Source organism: Zophobas morio, unplaced genomic scaffold, assembly GCF_036711695.1.
Source record: "Zophobas morio isolate AGI-343-1 ecotype UQ-CSIRO unplaced genomic scaffold, CSIRO_AGI_Zmor_V1 ptg000026l, whole genome shotgun sequence".
Taxonomy (NCBI): Eukaryota; Metazoa; Arthropoda; class Insecta; order Coleoptera; family Tenebrionidae; genus Zophobas; species Zophobas morio.
In genome coordinates, this window is record NW_026972131.1 from 15,810,896 (window position 1) to 15,830,375 (window position 19,480).

Consider the following 19,480-nt stretch of genomic DNA (forward strand, 5'->3'; position numbering starts at 1 on the left):
GTTTCTAACGGTTATTTGCAGTTATAGTAACGGAACCGACGACTGAGAGACCTCCGTCGTGTTTCCCGTCACCTTGCGGACCCAACTCGCAATGCGAAATCCGAAACGGCCTACCCTCGTGTTCGTGTCTGCCGAATTACACCGGCGCCCCACCGTCTTGTCGTCCAGAATGTACCATCAGTTCGGAATGTAGCAGTACCTTGGCGTGCATCAATTTGAAATGTCGCGATCCCTGTCCGGGTTCGTGCGGTTCGAGTGCCAAGTGCCACGTTCTCAACCACATACCCGTGTGTACTTGCGAGGATGGTTACACCGGAAATCCCTTCATTCAGTGTACTTTGAAACCTCCAGTAACTGAGCCACCGGTGCCGAAAGATCCATGCAATCCTTCACCGTGCGGTCCTAACGCACAGTGTAACAACGGTGTCTGCACTTGTCTGCCCGAGTTCATTGGGAACCCTTACGAATCCTGTCGACCTGAATGCGTACTCAGCACCGAATGTAGCAGAGATAAAGCTTGCATTAGGAACAAGTGTGTGGATCCATGCCCTGGCACTTGCGGTTCCAACGCTCGTTGCGACGTCATCAACCACATACCCACGTGCTCTTGTCCCGACGGGTACACCGGAGATCCGTTCACGAATTGTCGTGTATCCGAAGCGAGACAGCCTACCGTCGTAGATCCTTGCAACCCGTCACCTTGTGGCCCCAACAGCCAATGCAAAAACACCAACGATCACGCCGTGTGCTCGTGCATCCAAGGGTACGTCGGAACGCCACCATCTTGTAGACCAGAGTGCGTCGTTAGCGCGGAATGTGCCGCAACTAAAGCCTGCGTCAATCAGAAATGCGTGGACCCGTGTCCCGGCTCGTGTGGCTTAGGAGCACGCTGCGAAGTTATAAACCACAGTCCGATATGTAGCTGCCAGGAAGGCCAAACAGGAGATCCGTTCCAAAGCTGCAGACCTATTCCGCCTCCACCGCCGACGCCGCCACCACCAAGAACCGACCCTTGTTTGCCAACCCCGTGCGGACCAAACTCGATTTGTCGTCGCGTAGGAGACACGCCGTCTTGTAGTTGCGCACAAGATTACACCGGAAGCCCGCCGAACTGCAGACCTGAGTGCGTGATCAACCCAGATTGTCCCAGCAACCTGGCTTGCATCAACAACAAGTGCAAAGATCCATGTCCCGGCAGTTGTGGGGTTAACACAGAATGTCGGGTCATCAGTCACACCGTTTCGTGTTCTTGCTCCCCCGGCTTTGTGGGGAATCCGTTCGTGCAATGTACCGTAAAACAAGAGGAGCCTGCGAACCCGTGCGAACCTTCGCCATGCGGTTCTAACGCTATTTGTACGGAAAGGAACGGAGCTGGTGCCTGTAAATGCATCGACGACTACCAAGGAAACCCATACGAAGGATGCAGACCGGAGTGCGTCTTGAGTTCGGACTGCCCAACGAACAAGGCTTGTATTAGAAATAAATGTGGAGACCCTTGTCCAGGAGTATGTGGCGAATTTGCTGAATGTTCTGTGATCAATCATGTGCCTACTTGTACATGCGTTAAAGACTATATTGGGGATCCGTTTACCAGATGTACGCCTCAACCACGTAAGTCACCGGTTCATAGCTTGTCTGTAGAGGATTTAATTATTTTTTTGCAGCTGTGACAGAACCGACCGTTTACGTCGACCCATGTAACCCGAGTCCTTGCGGACCCAACTCCCAATGTAGGAACGTAAATGATCAAGGTGTGTGTTCCTGTTTACCGGAATACACCGGTTCTCCACCCAACTGTAAACCAGAATGCGTGGTCAGTTCTGAATGTCCCCAAAACCGAGCGTGCCATAAATTCAAATGTGCCAATCCTTGCACCGGAACTTGTGGTATCGGTGCCAGGTGTGAAGTTATCAATCACAACCCTATCTGTAGTTGTCCCTCTGGTTTAACCGGAGATCCATTCCTGAGATGTTACGAAATGGTAGTGACACCACCACCGCCTACCCCTGTACCAAGAGATCCTTGCTTGCCTTCTCCTTGTGGACCAAACTCAGCCTGCAGAGCAGTAGGAGATCAACCTTCTTGTTCTTGCTTGCCGAACTATATAGGATCGCCACCCAGCTGCAGACCCGAATGTGTGGTAAACACGGACTGTCCCTCTAACCAAGCTTGCATTACCGAGAAGTGTAGAGACCCGTGCCCGGGTTCCTGCGGCTTCAACGCCGAATGCAGAGTCCAGAACCACATTCCCATCTGTACGTGCGCCGCCAGATTTGTCGGAGACCCATTCACTCAATGTACACCCGAAATCAAACAAGAAGAACCTAAAGTACCGCTGGATCCATGCAATCCGTCTCCTTGTGGTGCCAATACTCAGTGCAGAGACGGCGTCTGCTCTTGTCTGCCAGAGTACCAAGGAGATCCCTACCGCGGTTGCCGCCCCGAATGTACAATGAACACTGACTGTTCTCCGAACAAAGCTTGCAGTAACCTTCGTTGCATAGACCCCTGCCCTGGAACATGCGGACAAGGCGCCGTCTGCGACGTCGTCAACCACATCCCCACCTGCAGCTGTCCTTCCGGCTACGAAGGCGACCCCTTCACCAGTTGCAGACCCGTCAAAATAGGTAAAACCGTCTAGGCCCTGTCGAATTCTTCTAAAGACGCTTTTTCTAGAACCACCCCGCGACCCATGCAGCCCATCTCCTTGCGGCCCCAACAGCCTCTGTAGAGTGAATAACGGCGTGGCTGTCTGCTCGTGCCAGCCCGGCTTGATCGGAAACCCACCCAGTTGTCGTCCAGAATGCATCGTCAGCGCGGAGTGTCCTCTCACCAAAGCCTGTCTCAATAACAAATGCGTGGACCCGTGCCCAGGAACCTGTGGAATCAACGCCAGGTGCCAGGTGGTCAATCACAACCCTATCTGCAGTTGTACGGAAGGCATGTCCGGGGATCCGTTCACCAGGTGCGCGCCGGTCGTAATCCGCCAACCGGTCAGACCGTGCGAACCGAGTCCGTGCGGGCCGAATTCCATCTGTCAAGTTCGCGGCGAGAGTCCGGCGTGTACGTGTCTCGAAAACTACGTCGGAGCACCGCCGAACTGCCGGCCGGAGTGTACCATCAACCCCGAGTGTTCGAGCGTTACGGCTTGTATTAATCAAAAGTGTCGCGATCCGTGTCCGGGTAGCTGCGGACAAAACGCTGTCTGCAACGTGGTCAATCACAGTCCGGTGTGCAAGTGCAATCCAGGATTCGAAGGAGATCCGTTCGTGCGCTGCGTGCCGGTCGTCGTACCAGGTAGGATTTTTTGTTTACAAAGGGAAAGGTAACACCATGAAAAAACACAAGATGAGGCAGTTTTTTTAAAACCACGAGCGGTAAATTTAAGGGATCTTCATAATTGACAATTTGACACGTTATCTTCAAAAATTTGTCTACATGGTGTTACATTTCCGACAAAGTGTACATATTCTGTTTCAACCAATTCAAACTCCACTACGGCCTGTAAAAAGTATCATCAATACTCATGCAGCTTGAAGCTTCAGTGGTGGAGTTTGATTTTGTGTAGCATGTGCTGTAAATACTAAACTGCTTTCGCTTCCGGGGATACAGTAAGGTAAGGAAAACGTATCCCCCAACGATAACAACGAGCTTTATCAACGCAATGCCCTAATGCCCCCATTATGTTGCTATTATACCATCAAACGAATGCGCTATCAACCCCCCCCCCCACACCCCACGGAAACAAATAATTATACCCCTAATGAATAACGCTTTAAACAAAGAAACGGAAAATAAGGAAGGTACAATGCGGTACATACATACACATCCCCTGCAATCACCCCCTTGGCGCTTAAGGATAATGCCCCTAATATAAGCTTATGTCACCCCCCCTCCCCCACACCATGCAATTTTGCGCAGCAGCAGCAGCTAATAATAAGCGTGATGTAATGGTTATTACGTAAATAATTCGATTAATCCACGGCTTATGCACTGAGAATAAAATACTTACCCGGGCAAATTGGTACTTATTGTTACCGAAAACTTTCAGTTCAAATCCCCTCGGAAGTGTTGACTCCTTGTTCACCATCACCTTGTGGCGCAAACGCGATCTGCAAAGAAAGAAACGGAGCAGGTTCATGTACCTGTTTGGCGGATTATGTTGGCAACCCTTACGAAAGTTGTAGGCCCGAGTGTGTCCACAACTCAGACTGTCCCTCTAATAAAGCGTGCACTAGAAACAAATGTATTGACCCTTGCCCTGGTACTTGTGGACAAAATGCGAACTGCCAAGTCATAAATCATTCCCCTTCGTGTACTTGTTTGCCTGGATACACTGGCGATCCTTTCAGGTTTTGCAACTTGCCACCAGTTGAACGTAAGATAGTGAACTTTAACGTAACCGTTTGCTAAAAACATCCATCAGCCCCTAGGGACGTAGTTCCAGTCAACCCTTGCCAACCCAGTCCATGTGGACCCAACAGTCAATGTCGGGAAATAAACGGACAAGCGGTTTGTTCTTGTTTACCCAATTATATAGGAAGCCCCCCAGGATGCAGACCCGAATGTGTTGTTAGTTCCGAATGTCCATCAAACAAAGCGTGTATCAATCAAAAATGTTCTGACCCTTGTCCCGGAACGTGTGGGCAAGCCACAAATTGCCAAGTAATCAATCACAGTCCCATTTGTACTTGCCGCCCAGCATACACCGGTGACCCATTCTCCAGATGTTACCCCATACCACGTAAGATACCTCAAAGTGTTCCCATTTCGGGGTTTGTGATTTTTCCATTTTAGCACCACCTCTGGAGCCCCAGCCGTTGCCGCAACCGATAAACCCCTGCGTACCATCACCGTGTGGACCTAACTCTCAATGTCGCGATATCGGTGGCTCCCCTTCTTGTTCATGTCTGTCCGAATTTACCGGGAATCCTCCGAACTGTAGACCAGAATGTACCCAAAATTACGAATGCCCAAGCAATTTAGCTTGCATAAGGAACAAATGTAAAGATCCTTGTCCTGGAACCTGCGGCGTTGGAGCAAACTGCCTCATAAATAACCATCTCGCTATATGTGTTTGTCCCGAAGGATACACCGGTGATCCTTTCAACAACTGTTATCCCAAGCCACAAGAAATAGAACCTGTAGTAGAAAAAGATCCTTGCAATCCTTCACCGTGTGGATCTAATGCTCGCTGCGATAACGGCATCTGTACTTGTCTACCGGAGTATCAAGGTGATCCGTATAGAGGATGTAGACCTGAATGTATTATTAGTGACGACTGTTCTCGAGATAAAGCTTGCCGTAGAAATAAATGTATGGACCCTTGTCCAGGAACATGTGGCCAAGGTGCTCTCTGTACCGTCACTAATCACATCCCAATGTGTAGCTGTCCAGCTGGATACACAGGCAACGCCTTCGTTGTTTGTAGCGTCCTAGAGAGTACGCCTTGCCTTTTACCCTTTGATTTTTAACTCACTTGTCACTATTTTAGCACCCCCTCCGAGAAACCCCTGCAGCCCGTCCCCATGCGGCCCTAACAGCCAATGCCGTGAAGTCAACACGCAAGCCGTGTGTTCGTGCGTCCCCGGATACATCGGTAGCCCCCCCACTTGTCGACCAGAATGCATAACAAGCTCGGAATGCCCCCTGATTCAAGCTTGCGTTAACCAAAAATGTGTAGACCCATGTCCTGGAACTTGCGGCCTCAGCGCCAAATGTCAAGTCATTAACCACAACCCCATTTGCAGCTGTCCTCCGGACTACACCGGCGACCCTTTCACTAGATGCTTCCCCAAACGTAAGGACCCCAACTTCTCTCAATCACCCTCTACTCTTAACATTTTAGCCCAAGAAGAACCAGTTAAAATTCCAACCGACCCATGTCAGCCGTCACCTTGCGGCCCCAACTCTCAATGTCGAGCAGTCGGCGACTCCCCCTCTTGCTCCTGTCTCCCCGAATTTAGCGGCTCGCCGCCAAACTGCCGCCCCGAATGCATCACCAACAGTGAATGTGCCTTTAACCTCGCCTGCATCAACCGCAAATGCGCGGACCCTTGCCGGGGCATATGCGGATCAAACGCCGAATGTCGTGTTGTCAATCATGCCCCCAACTGTGCTTGCGTACCAGGTTTCGAGGGTGACCCCTTCGTGCAATGCATACAGCGACGACCGCCGCCACCACCCGAGTCTGTCAATCCATGCGTTCCGTCACCGTGTGGTTCCAATGCCGTGTGTAAGGAACGTAACGGTGCTGGATCGTGTGTTTGTCTCCCGGAATACCTCGGAAACCCGTACGAAGGCTGCCGACCAGAATGCGTTCTGAGCTCAGACTGTCCCTCGAATAAAGCCTGCGTGAGAAACAAATGCGTGGATCCGTGTCCCGGAACTTGTGGCCAGAATGCCAACTGTCAGGTCATTAATCATTCTCCATCTTGTACTTGCATCCCGGGGTACACCGGAGATCCGTTTAGGTTCTGCAATTTACTGCAACCCGAACGTAAGTTGTTGAGAATTTGTAAGTAAAGTCCTAACGGTGATGATTTAGCTGAGAGAGACGAAACTCCCAAAAATCCGTGCCAGCCGAGTCCGTGTGGACCCAACAGTCAATGCCGGGAAGTAAACGGACAAGCAGTTTGTTCGTGTCTTCCCAATTACATAGGTAGCCCTCCAGGATGTAGGCCAGAATGCGTGGTTAGCTCAGAGTGTGCTCAGACTAAGGCTTGCGTAAACCAGAAATGTGTGGACCCGTGTCCTGGAACCTGCGGACTTAACGCGAATTGTCAAGTGATCAACCACAGTCCTATTTGTAGTTGTAAAGCGAGCTTCACCGGTGATCCTTTCACTAGATGTCTACCTACTCCACGTAAGACTTGTTTACGTGACCCGTGGACTATTCTATTTGACGTACATTAAATTGCAGCCCCTCCCATTGAACCACCGAGACCTGTCGAAATCAATCCATGCCTACCAAATCCGTGCGGTCCTAATTCACAGTGTCGTAACGTAGGCAGCACACCTTCTTGTTCCTGTTTACCAACATATATAGGCACACCACCAAACTGTAGACCAGAATGTACCATTAACCCAGACTGTCCAAGTAACTTGGCTTGCATTCGCGAAAAATGTCGAGACCCTTGCCCAGGTTCTTGCGGAACCGGTGCCCAATGTAGTGTCATCAACCACACACCAATATGTAGTTGTCTCGAAGGCTACACAGGTGATCCTTTCAGTTTCTGTCAACCGAAACCCCAAGAAATCGAACCTGTGAAAACCGACCCTTGCAACCCCTCGCCTTGCGGACCGAACGCCCAGTGTAACAACGGCATTTGTACTTGTTTGCCCGAATATCAGGGAGATCCGTACAGAGGATGCCGACCTGAGTGTGTCTTAAATAACGATTGTCCTAAGGATAGGGCTTGCATTAGAAATAAATGTAAAGATCCGTGCCCAGGTACTTGTGGTCAAAACGCTGAATGTTCCGTAATGAACCACATCCCCATTTGTACTTGTCTGCAAGGTTACGTCGGAAACGCTTTCATTCTTTGTTCACCGATTCCAGGTACTGTCTTAACCAATCCGAAGACTTGTAATTAAACAATTGGTTGTAGTCGATAAACCCAAAAACCCATGCAGTCCTTCACCTTGTGGCCCCAACAGTCAATGTAGAGAGATAAACGGGCAAGCTGTATGTTCGTGTGTTCCCGGTTACATCGGAAGCCCACCATCTTGTAGACCTGAGTGTATTACAAGTTCCGAATGCTCCCTCAACGAAGCTTGCGTCAACCAGAAATGCATAAACCCGTGTCCCGGAACTTGTGGTCTTAATGCTAACTGTCAGGTCGTAAATCATAACCCTATTTGTAGTTGTATTCCAAGCTATGAAGGCGATCCTTTCGTTAGATGTTTACCAAAACGTAAGAACTCGCAGCATTTCAAATTACTTCGTTAAAGTGCCAGTACTTTTAGCTGAAGATGAAGTACTTCCGGTACCTACAAACCCATGCCAACCATCACCCTGTGGTCCCAACGCTGAATGTAGAGAAATTAACGGATCCCCGTCTTGTTCTTGTTTGCCCGAATTCCAAGGATCACCCCCTAACTGTAGACCAGAATGCGTTAGTAACAGCGAATGCGCTAGCAATTTAGCTTGCATTAATAGAAAATGTAAAGACCCTTGTCCTGGAATTTGCGGTCTAAATGCCGAGTGCCGCGTGGTGAGTCATACTCCAAATTGTGTCTGCGTAACAGGTTATATAGGTGACCCCTTCACTCAATGTACCGTCCCGCCAACACCTGTTCAAGAAAATTTGACACCTTGTAATCCATCCCCTTGTGGGGTGAACGCTGAGTGTAAGGAACGAAACGGTGCAGGCGCGTGTGTTTGCATCCCCGAGTACATCGGAAACCCTTACGAGGGTTGCAGACCAGAGTGTTCAGTTAATTCTGATTGTCCATCGAACAAAGCTTGCATACGAAATAAATGTCAAGACCCGTGCCCAGGCACTTGCGGCCAAAACGCTCAATGTCAAGTAATAAATCATTTACCTTCGTGCACTTGCATACCAGGTTACACGGGAGATCCATTCAGATATTGCAACCTTCCACCTCCGGAACGTAAGACAAGGTTTAAATTCGACTGGGGTATCTATTAATTTTAACATTTTAGCCGTCGAAACTCCTAAGAACCCTTGTCAACCATCACCCTGTGGTCCCAATAGTCAATGTCGTGAGACAAATGGACAAGCAGTTTGCTCATGCCTTCCCAATTACGTTGGTAGCCCTCCAGGATGTAGACCCGAATGTGTCGTTAGCTCAGAGTGCCCCCTTACCAAAGCTTGCATTAATCAAAAATGCGCTGACCCATGCCCAGGAACGTGTGGACTAAACACAAACTGTCAAGTAATCAATCATAGTCCTATTTGCACTTGTCAACCTGGTAATACGGGAGATCCTCTAACCCGATGTTACCCAATTCCACGTAAGACCTCACATGTAAACAATAATCTTAGTTTCACACATAACGTTTTAGCTCCACCTCCCGAAATTCCAAAACCGGTTATCAACCCTTGCGTACCTTCACCGTGTGGTCCCAACAGCCAGTGTCGTGACACCGGAGGCTCTCCATCCTGTTCTTGCTTACCTAACTTTGTAGGAAGTCCACCAAATTGTAGACCCGAATGTACAATCAACTCGGAATGTGCCAGTAATTTGGCTTGTATTCGGGAGAAGTGTCGAGATCCATGTCCCGGCTCTTGCGGAGCGGGTGCTCAATGTAGCGTTATCAACCACACCCCGATATGTACATGTACCGATGGATACACCGGCGATCCTTTCAGCTACTGTCACCCACCACGTATGCTTTTGCAACTTTGTAAGACACGAAGAATATTTTGTAATTTTAGCTCCCAAACCCATCGCAGACGATCCTTGCGGTCTAGCATCTTGTGGACCGAATACTCAGTGCAACGACGGAATATGTACGTGTTTGGCGGAATATCAGGGAGACCCTTACAGGGGATGCAGACCTGAATGTGTACTCAGCTCGGATTGTCCTCGAGACAAAACTTGCATCCGGAATAAATGTAAAGACCCGTGTCCCGGTACTTGTGGTCAAAATGCTGAGTGCAGCGTTTTGAACCACATACCGACATGTACCTGTATTCAAGGCTATATCGGAAACGCTTTCATTCTTTGCTCTCCCATACCCGGTAATTATATTCCATTTGAAGGAAAACCAAATCGTAATCAAACAATTCCAGAGGAAGTTAAGAAAAACCCATGTAATCCATCTCCTTGTGGTCCCAATAGTCAGTGCAGGGAAATTAATGGCCAAGCAGTTTGTTCATGCGTTCCCGGTTTCATAGGTAGCCCCCCAACGTGCAGACCGGAATGTGTGACCAGTGCGGAATGTTCGTTAAACCAAGCGTGTGTCAACCAAAAATGTATCGACCCTTGTCCTGGAACTTGCGGCTTGAACGCTAAATGTCAAGTCGTCAACCACAACCCCATTTGCAGTTGCCCACCTAAATATTCTGGAGATCCGTTTATTAGATGTCTGCCAATTCGTAAGATTCTTATATTAAAATCACCTGTAGGTATTTAAACTGGTGTTGTAGCGGAAGACGTGCCTCCCCCTGTACCACTAAACCCGTGTCAACCATCTCCTTGCGGCCCCAATTCTCAATGTAAAGTGTCGGGAGAATCACCCTCTTGTTCCTGCTTACCGGAATTCAAAGGCTCACCACCCAACTGTCGTCCAGAATGTATCAGCAACAGCGAATGTGGTGACAATTTGGCTTGTATTAACCAAAAGTGTAAGGATCCGTGCCCCGGTACATGTGGATCTAACGCCGAATGTCGCGTTGTCAGCCACACTCCGAACTGTATTTGTCCACCAGAATACATCGGCGATCCTTTCTCTTATTGTACCCCCAGACCACGTAAGAACTCTCTTTTTGTCCCTAATTTTTTAACTAATTTCGTTTAATGCAGCGATTCTTCCTTCCGAACATCTCTCGCCTTGTTCGCCATCTCCGTGCGGAGCTAACGCTCAATGCAGGGAACAAAATGGAGCCGGTGCTTGTGTTTGCTTACCAGATTACATAGGAAACCCCTACGAAGGATGTAGACCCGAATGTGTTCTCAATTCTGATTGTCCATACAACAAAGCTTGCATCAGAAATAAGTGTATTGATCCTTGCCCAGGAACTTGCGGACAAAACGCCCAATGTCAAGTCGTCAATCACTTGCCTTTGTGTACTTGTAATCCAGGATACACAGGCGATCCTTTCAGATTCTGCAACTTACCACCTCCTGAACGTAAGATCGTTACGTTATTGAAACTCATTTTGTTGACGTTAAAATTGTTTAGCTATTTTGGAAGAACCCAAGAACCCGTGTCAACCCAGCCCGTGCGGCCCCAACAGCCAGTGTCGTGAAGTTAACCAACAGGCTGTTTGTTCTTGTTTGCCCAATTATGTCGGTAGTCCCCCGGGTTGTAGACCAGAGTGCGTGGTGAGCTCCGAATGTGCCCAGAACAAAGCTTGCTCGAACCAAAAATGTATCGATCCTTGCCCGGGAACCTGCGGTCTTAACGCTAACTGTCAAGTGATCAACCACAGTCCTATTTGTAGTTGTCAATCGGGAAATACCGGTGATCCCTTCAGCCGTTGCTACCCCATTCCTCGTAAGTCGGAACCAACCATGTTACGTACGCGTTCTCACAAATTATTGTAGCACCACCACCGACACCGCTTCCACCTCTGATTACAAACCCTTGTGAACCATCACCTTGTGGACCCAACAGTCAATGTAGGAATATTAACGGAAACCCTTCATGTTCGTGTTTGCCCAACTATATTGGAACCCCACCCAGTTGTCGACCTGAATGTAGCATAAACTCAGAATGTCCCAGCAACTTAGCTTGTATCAGAGAAAAGTGTAGAGACCCATGTCCGGGATCTTGTGGCGCTGGAGCTCAATGTAGCGTCATAAACCACACTCCGACTTGTACTTGTCCTGAAGGTTACACAGGAGATCCATTTACGTACTGCCAACCCAAACCACCAGCACGTATGTCACTACAATTCTTTACCACTTAAAATTTATTAAATATATCGCAGCACCTAAACCAGTCGAAGACGATCCTTGTAATCCGTCACCTTGTGGCTCCAATGCGCAATGCAATAACGGCATCTGCACTTGTTTGCCAGAGTATCAAGGAGATCCCTATCGAGGTTGTAGGCCCGAATGTGTTCTAAGTTCCGACTGCCCCCGAGATAAAGCTTGCGTTAGAAACAAATGTATCGATCCATGCCCTGGCACGTGCGGCCAAAACGCCGAATGTTCAGTCGTGAATCACATTCCAATATGCACGTGTCTACCTGGTTACACTGGAAGTGCTTTCGTCATTTGTAGACCCGTCGAAAGTAAGAATGCAAAAATCACTTGATTCAAAAATCTAAAGTACTTATTTTAGAACCTCCTGTTCAAAACCCTTGCAATCCTTCACCCTGTGGCCCCAATAGTCAATGTAGAGAAATAAACCAACAAGCTGTTTGTTCGTGCGTCCCGGGTTACATCGGAAGTCCACCCACTTGTAGACCCGAATGCGTCACGAGCACAGAATGTTCTCTAAACGAAGCCTGCGTGAACCAAAAATGTATAGACCCATGTCCTGGTACTTGCGGAGTGGGCGCCAGATGCCAAGTTGTCAATCACAACCCAATTTGCTCTTGCCCGACCCAATACACCGGTGATCCGTTTATAAGATGTCTCCCGATTCGTAAGTGTGACTTAACTTGCTACCTTGAAACCATTACCATGATTATTTCAGCCCCCGAACCCGTTGTAACAACCACAAACCCGTGCCAACCTTCACCTTGCGGTGCCAACTCCCAATGCAAAGACATCAACGGAGGACCGTCTTGTTCATGTTTACCGGAATTCGTCGGGTCGCCACCCAACTGTAAACCGGAATGCGTCAGCAACAGCGAGTGCCCCACTCACTTAGCTTGCATTAACCAGAAATGCAAAGACCCTTGTCCCGGTACTTGTGGCCGAAACGCCGAATGTAGAGTCGTGAGTCACACTCCCAACTGCATCTGCTTGCCTGGATACACCGGAAACCCATTCGGTCAGTGCGAACTGCCGCCACCCATACAAGAGACAATCTCTCCGTGTTCGCCGTCTCCATGCGGTGCAAACGCTCAATGCCGAGAACAAAATCGAGCAGGATCTTGCGTTTGTCTCCCTGATTATATCGGAAATCCTTACGAGGGTTGTAGGCCAGAATGTGTCCTGAATTCCGACTGTCCTTCGAATAAAGCTTGCGTTAACAGCAAATGTAAAGACCCTTGTCCTGGAACTTGTGGGCCTAATGCCAATTGTCAAGTTGTGAACCACATTCCGACTTGTACTTGTGTGCCCGGCTATACTGGCGATCCGTTTAGATACTGTAATCCTGTTCCAGTCACACGTAAGTTGTATCGCGATGACGTAACTCCCGAATAACTGTTGAATTTTTAAGCGACGTTAGAAGAACCTGTTAATCCTTGCCAACCGTCACCGTGTGGACCCAACAGCCAATGTCGCGAAGTCAATAATCAAGCTGTGTGCTCTTGTTTGCCTAATTACGTCGGAAGTCCACCAGGGTGTAGACCTGAGTGTGTCGTTAGTACAGAATGTCAACTAACTAAGGCTTGCGTTAATCAAAAATGTGTTGACCCTTGTCCTGGAACTTGTGGTTTGAATGCCAAGTGTCAAGTTGTTAATCATAGTCCAATTTGCAGTTGTCAGTCGGCTTACACTGGTGACCCATTCACCAGATGTTTCCCTATACCACGTAAGACGAACCCCTTTTTGCTCTCTCAGACGTTCAGTTTGAATTTTGCAGCCCCACAAGACGTTCCAACAGTGCCGGTTCCAATAAACCCATGCGTACCATCACCTTGTGGTCCTAACAGTCAATGTAGAGATCTCAGAGGATACCCGTCGTGTTCTTGTTTACCCAATTTCATAGGATCTCCCCCGAATTGCAGACCTGAGTGTTCGATTAATTCAGAGTGTAGTAGCAACCTGGCGTGCATCAGCCAGAAATGTAGAGACCCGTGTCCAGGATCCTGCGGAGCAGGTGCTCAATGTAGTGTCATCAACCACACTCCCATTTGTACCTGTCCAGATGGCTACACAGGCGATCCATTCAATAACTGCTTCCCTAAACCTCCACCACCTCCAGAACCTGTGGTAACAGATCCTTGCAACCCGTCCCCTTGTGGTTCCAACGCTCAATGCAACAACGGCATATGCACCTGCTTACCCGAATACCAAGGAGATCCTTACAGAGGTTGTAGACCAGAATGTGTACTAAGCAGCGATTGTCCAAGAGACAAAGCTTGCGTCAGAAATAAATGTGTAGATCCTTGTCCTGGAACCTGTGGACAAAACGCGGAGTGCAACATCTACAACCACATTCCCATCTGTACTTGTATTCAAGGCTACACCGGAAACGCTTTCGTTTTGTGTACGCAAGTGGTCACTCCAGTACCGCGCAATCCGTGCAGTCCTTCACCTTGTGGCCCCAACAGTCAGTGTAGAGAGATTAATGGACAAGCCGTGTGTTCGTGTCTTGCCGGGTATAGTGGAAGTCCCCCCACTTGCAGACCTGAGTGTATTTCCAGCCCCGAATGTCCACTCAACCAAGCTTGCGTCAACCAAAAATGCATAGACCCTTGTCCTGGAACTTGTGGAATTGGCGCCAAATGTCAAGTAGTTAATCACAATCCGATTTGTAGTTGTCCGCCGAGGTACACGGGAGATCCGTTTGTCAGATGTAACGTGATACGTAAGTTGTTCTCATCGTCGAAGTTCTCCCTTTGCAACGTTTCGTTTTAGCGCTGGAAGAACCAGTGGTTGTACCTACAAACCCCTGCCAGCCTAGCCCTTGCGGTCCTAATTCACAATGTAGAGAAACCAATGGATCGCCGTCTTGTTCTTGCTTGCCCGAATTCATCGGTAGTCCACCTAACTGTAGACCGGAATGCTCGAGTAATAGCGAATGTGCCAATCACTTGGCTTGCATAAACAACAAGTGTAAAGATCCTTGTCCTGGAACTTGCGGCGCTAGTGCCGAGTGTCGAGTAATCAGTCACACTCCCAACTGTGTTTGCTTAGCTGGCCACACCGGCGATCCTTTCGTCCAATGTACCCTTTACCAGCCACCGCCCGCAGCTGCAATAGTTTCTCCATGTCAACCATCACCTTGTGGAGCAAATGCCCAATGCAGAGTCCAAAAGAACGCCGGTGCTTGCATTTGCTTACCCGAGTATATAGGCAACCCGTACGAAGGTTGCAGACCTGAATGTGTCCTCAGCTCCGATTGTCCATCGAACAAAGCTTGCATCAGGAATAAGTGTTTAGATCCTTGCCCTGGAACGTGCGGCCAAAACGCCAACTGTCAAGTAATAAACCATTCACCCTCATGTACTTGTATCCCAGGGTACACAGGTGATCCGTTCAGATATTGCAACCTGCCAGCCCCACAACGTAAGATCTCTAGTTTCGTTCGCAACGAATCAGTAACCTTTGTTTCTTTAGCGGTCGAAGACGAAACTCCTAAAAATCCTTGCCAACCTAGTCCATGCGGACCTAATAGTCAATGTCGCGAAGTGAATGGACAAGCCGTGTGCTCTTGCTTACCCAACTACAGTGGCAGCCCTCCGGGATGTAGACCCGAGTGTGTCGTAAGCTCCGAGTGCCCTCAAAACAAGGCTTGTCTTAACCAAAAATGCGTCGACCCTTGCCCAGGCACTTGCGGCCTAAATGCCAAATGTCAAGTTATCAATCATAGTCCAATTTGTAGTTGCACATCGGGTTACACCGGAGATCCTTTCACCAGATGTTACCCAATACCGCGTAAGTGTCCCAGATAACAAATTGAAAATCTTTTACCTTCTTTCTCTAATTGCAACAGCCCCACCTCCCGTAACGTTCGACGAACCAAAACCGGACCCATGCATACCATCTCCATGCGGTGCTAACAGTCAGTGCAGAAACATTGGTGGTTCCCCGTCATGTTCTTGTTTACCCAACTACGTCGGAAGCCCCCCGAACTGCAAACCTGAATGTACCATCAATCCCGAGTGCCCCAGCAATCTGGCTTGTATTCGCGAAAAATGTAGAGACCCATGCCCTGGATCATGTGGATCGGGAGCACAATGTAGCGTTATCAACCACACACCCATTTGTACTTGTCCAGACGGCTACACCGGAGACCCATTCAACTACTGTCAACCCAAACCGCAAGAAATCGAACCGGTACCTACAGACCCGTGCAACCCATCTCCATGTGGATCCAACGCACGATGCGACAATGGAGTTTGTTCTTGTTTACCTGAATATCAAGGAGACCCGTATCGGGGATGTCGTCCCGAGTGTGTTTTGAGTAATGACTGTCCTAGAGACAAAGCCTGCATAAGGAATAAGTGCCAAGACCCTTGCCCTGGTACTTGTGGACAAAACGCAGAGTGCTCTGTAGTTAACCACATCCCGATCTGTACTTGTCTTCAAGGCTACAGCGGCAACGCCTTCGTTTTATGTAATCCCATCCCAGGTACTAGGTCACGATTTGTTGATATGTTATACGAATAGAGATAATTTCAGCGCCCGTTATCACAAATCCATGTAACCCATCTCCATGTGGACCCAACAGTCAGTGTAGAGCCGTAAACGGCCAGTCCGTGTGCTCTTGCGTGCCCGGTTTTAGAGGAAGCCCACCAGCTTGCAGACCTGAGTGCGTCACAAGCGCCGAATGTCCCCTTAATGAGGCCTGCGTCAACCAAAAATGCACAGATCCTTGTCCCGGAACATGTGGGCTTAATGCCAGGTGTCAAGTTGTAAACCATAACCCGATTTGTAGCTGTCCGCCTGAATACACAGGCGATCCGTTCTTGCGTTGTTTGCCCAAGCGTAAGACCATTATTTTTTCGCGTTCTGTCCTACATGAGTTTATATTTTAGCGCAAGAAGAACCCGTTGTTATAAACCCTTGCCAACCATCTCCGTGTGGTCCCAACGCACAATGCAAGGAGACCAACGGGGCACCCTCGTGTTCTTGTTTACCAGAATTTATAGGATCTCCCCCGAACTGCCGACCCGAATGTGTTAGTAACAGCGAATGTGCTAATCATTTAGCTTGCATCAACCAAAAATGTAAAGATCCTTGCCCTGGAATATGCGGAAATAACGCTGAATGTCGCGTTGTAAGTCACACACCTAACTGTGTTTGCATATCTGGGTTCGTTGGAAATCCTTTCGTGCAGTGTCTTGCCCAAATACGTAAGAATTTGTTTTGTTTAAATTATCAAGGTAAATCAATGCTTTTCCTTTAGCCGCCGCACCTAGCGAAATAATAACTCCATGTTCGCCATCTCCATGTGGCGCCAACGCACAATGCCGGGAACAAAATAATGCCGGGGCATGTATTTGCTTGCCCGATTATATCGGAAACCCTTACGAAGGTTGTCGACCCGAATGTGTCCTCAATTCTGATTGTCCTTCTCATAAGGCTTGCGTGAACAGTAAATGTGTTGACCCGTGCCCAGGAACGTGTGGCCAAAATGCCCAATGTCAAGTCATTAATCACTTACCATCTTGTACTTGCATCCCAGGTTATACCGGAGACCCGTTCAGATATTGCAATTTGCCACCACCGCAACGTAAGGAGTAAAAATTATTCATAAATATAGCACTCATTTTTGGTTATGCAGCCGTTGAAGAAGAACCACCCAAAAACCCATGTCAACCCAGCCCTTGCGGTCCCAACAGCCAATGTCGTGAAGTTAACCAACAAGCAGTCTGTTCTTGTTTGCCCAACTATGTCGGTAGTCCCCCGGGTTGTAGACCAGAATGTGTGGTCAGCTCCGAATGTGCCCAAAATAAAGCCTGCGTTAATCAGAAATGTACTGATCCATGTCCGGGAACGTGTGGCCTTAACGCCAACTGTCAGGTCATAAACCACAGTCCCATTTGTAGTTGTCAATCAAGCTTCACCGGCGATCCGTTCAGTCGATGCTTCCCTATTCCACGTAAGAAATGCAGATGTTCTTTATAAAACTTCATAACGATGCAATTTCAGCACCACCTCCGATAACTGAAGTCGTACCAGTACGAAACCCGTGTGTACCGTCACCCTGTGGACCAAACTCTGAATGCAGAGACATCGGAGGCAACCCATCTTGCTCTTGTTTACCCACTTTTGTAGGCAGTCCACCAAATTGCAAACCCGAATGTACCATAAATCCCGAATGCCCCAGTAATTTAGCTTGTATCCGAGAAAAATGTAGAGATCCTTGCCCCGGGTCTTGTGGCGCTGGTGCCCAATGTAGTGTTATAAATCACACCCCGATTTGCTCCTGCCCGGATGGATACACCGGAGATCCTTTCTCTTATTGTCAAGTGAGACCACAAGTGCTTGAATTACCCCCGCCAGATCCATGCAACCCATCTCCATGTGGAGCTAACGCTCGTTGTGACAACGGACAGTGTACTTGTTTGCCAGAGTATCAAGGTGACCCTTACAGAGGCTGTAGGCCAGAATGTGTTCTAAACAGCGACTGTTCACGAGACCGAGCTTGCATACGCAATAAATGTACAGATCCATGCCCTGGAACGTGTGGTGAAAACGCCGAGTGTTCGGTGATCAACCACATACCAATTTGTTCTTGTATCACAGGATACATAGGAAATGCCTTTATCCGTTGCTCCCCTATTCCGCGTACGTATAAAAACATTTTTTACGAAATTCGAATACAGTTGTGTTCTTGTAGCACCTGCTGTAACGAACCCATGCGCACCATCACCTTGCGGACCTAACAGTCAGTGTAGAGCAATAAATGACCAAGCAGTTTGTTCATGCGTACCTGGTTACATCGGAAGTCCTCCCACTTGCCGACCTGAATGTGTCACGAGTTCCGAGTGTTCTCTAGATAAGTCATGCGTTAATCAAAAGTGCATAGATCCCTGCCCTGGAACCTGCGGTCTTAACGCCCTCTGCCAAGTCGTCAATCATAACCCGATATGTAGCTGCCGATCCGGACTAACCGGAGATCCGTTCACCAGATGCGCCCCAATTGGTACGATTTACGCAAAGTCCGTAGAGAAAGTATAAATTTTTCTCTTGTAGTTGTGCCCCAGGAGGAGGAACCACAAAACCCTTGTACACCTTCACCCTGCGGACCCAATTCTCAGTGCAAAGAAATTAACGGTTCGCCGTCTTGCTCTTGTTTACCCGAATTTACAGGATCGCCTCCAAACTGTAGACCCGAATGCGTCAGTAACAGCGAATGTCCAAACCACTTAGCTTGTACGAATCAAAAATGTAGAGATCCTTGCCCAGGTTTATGCGGATCGAACGCAGAGTGCCGTGTTATAAGCCACACCCCAAATTGCGTGTGCTTACCCGGTTACGTCGGCGACCCATTTTCACGCTGTAATTTACCCACACGTAAGCCATTACGATACGTTTTTATATTAGCTGCTCGCAAACCAATACGATCATCATGCTTAATACTAATCACATAACAATTTAACGCCATCACACCCCAAACGTTGACCAATACTGATTACATTTCAGCTTCGCCCGTCGAAAATATCTTGCCTTGTTCTCCGTCACCCTGTGGTGCTAATGCCGTTTGTAAAGAACGCAATGGAGCCGGGTCGTGTACTTGCTTGCCCGATTACATTGGCAACCCTTACGAGGGCTGCAGACCCGAGTGCGTTTTGAACACCGACTGTCCCTCCAACAAAGCCTGCGTCAGAAATAAATGTACTGACCCCTGCCCTGGAACTTGCGGCCAAAACGCGGAGTGTCACGTTGTTAACCACTTGCCCCAGTGCACGTGCATCCCAGGATATACCGGAGACCCGTTCCGGTATTGCAACATACCTCCAGAACGTAAGCCCTCCACTCACTTAGACTTCTC

General features: G+C 48.6%; 1 protein-coding gene across 1 annotated transcript in view; it reads left to right on the forward strand.

Annotated features, from left to right (window-relative positions):
- Nucleotides 1-19,480, forward strand: part of LOC135136599 (uncharacterized) — a 105,526-nt gene that overhangs the window by 67,361 nt on the left and 18,685 nt on the right. The window contains exons 47-82 of the mRNA XM_064065957.1: nucleotides 22-1,611; nucleotides 1,665-2,627; nucleotides 2,677-3,297; nucleotides 4,052-4,378; nucleotides 4,427-4,744; nucleotides 4,798-5,442; nucleotides 5,495-5,800; nucleotides 5,849-6,499; nucleotides 6,548-6,865; nucleotides 6,923-7,561; nucleotides 7,611-7,916; nucleotides 7,969-8,616; nucleotides 8,669-8,980; nucleotides 9,032-9,355; nucleotides 9,405-9,710; nucleotides 9,762-10,067; nucleotides 10,119-10,442; nucleotides 10,495-10,821; nucleotides 10,874-11,188; nucleotides 11,239-11,574; nucleotides 11,625-11,930; nucleotides 11,981-12,286; nucleotides 12,338-12,979; nucleotides 13,031-13,345; nucleotides 13,397-14,344; nucleotides 14,395-15,045; nucleotides 15,097-15,414; nucleotides 15,473-16,111; nucleotides 16,162-16,467; nucleotides 16,518-16,835; nucleotides 16,889-17,215; nucleotides 17,267-17,584; nucleotides 17,635-18,273; nucleotides 18,326-18,631; nucleotides 18,682-19,002; nucleotides 19,132-19,452. Of these exons, the coding sequence (XP_063922027.1) occupies nucleotides 22-1,611; nucleotides 1,665-2,627; nucleotides 2,677-3,297; nucleotides 4,052-4,378; nucleotides 4,427-4,744; nucleotides 4,798-5,442; nucleotides 5,495-5,800; nucleotides 5,849-6,499; nucleotides 6,548-6,865; nucleotides 6,923-7,561; nucleotides 7,611-7,916; nucleotides 7,969-8,616; nucleotides 8,669-8,980; nucleotides 9,032-9,355; nucleotides 9,405-9,710; nucleotides 9,762-10,067; nucleotides 10,119-10,442; nucleotides 10,495-10,821; nucleotides 10,874-11,188; nucleotides 11,239-11,574; nucleotides 11,625-11,930; nucleotides 11,981-12,286; nucleotides 12,338-12,979; nucleotides 13,031-13,345; nucleotides 13,397-14,344; nucleotides 14,395-15,045; nucleotides 15,097-15,414; nucleotides 15,473-16,111; nucleotides 16,162-16,467; nucleotides 16,518-16,835; nucleotides 16,889-17,215; nucleotides 17,267-17,584; nucleotides 17,635-18,273; nucleotides 18,326-18,631; nucleotides 18,682-19,002; nucleotides 19,132-19,452 (16,863 nt within the window). The remainder of the gene's footprint in view (nucleotides 1-21; nucleotides 1,612-1,664; nucleotides 2,628-2,676; nucleotides 3,298-4,051; nucleotides 4,379-4,426; nucleotides 4,745-4,797; nucleotides 5,443-5,494; nucleotides 5,801-5,848; nucleotides 6,500-6,547; nucleotides 6,866-6,922; nucleotides 7,562-7,610; nucleotides 7,917-7,968; nucleotides 8,617-8,668; nucleotides 8,981-9,031; nucleotides 9,356-9,404; nucleotides 9,711-9,761; nucleotides 10,068-10,118; nucleotides 10,443-10,494; nucleotides 10,822-10,873; nucleotides 11,189-11,238; nucleotides 11,575-11,624; nucleotides 11,931-11,980; nucleotides 12,287-12,337; nucleotides 12,980-13,030; nucleotides 13,346-13,396; nucleotides 14,345-14,394; nucleotides 15,046-15,096; nucleotides 15,415-15,472; nucleotides 16,112-16,161; nucleotides 16,468-16,517; nucleotides 16,836-16,888; nucleotides 17,216-17,266; nucleotides 17,585-17,634; nucleotides 18,274-18,325; nucleotides 18,632-18,681; nucleotides 19,003-19,131; nucleotides 19,453-19,480) is intronic.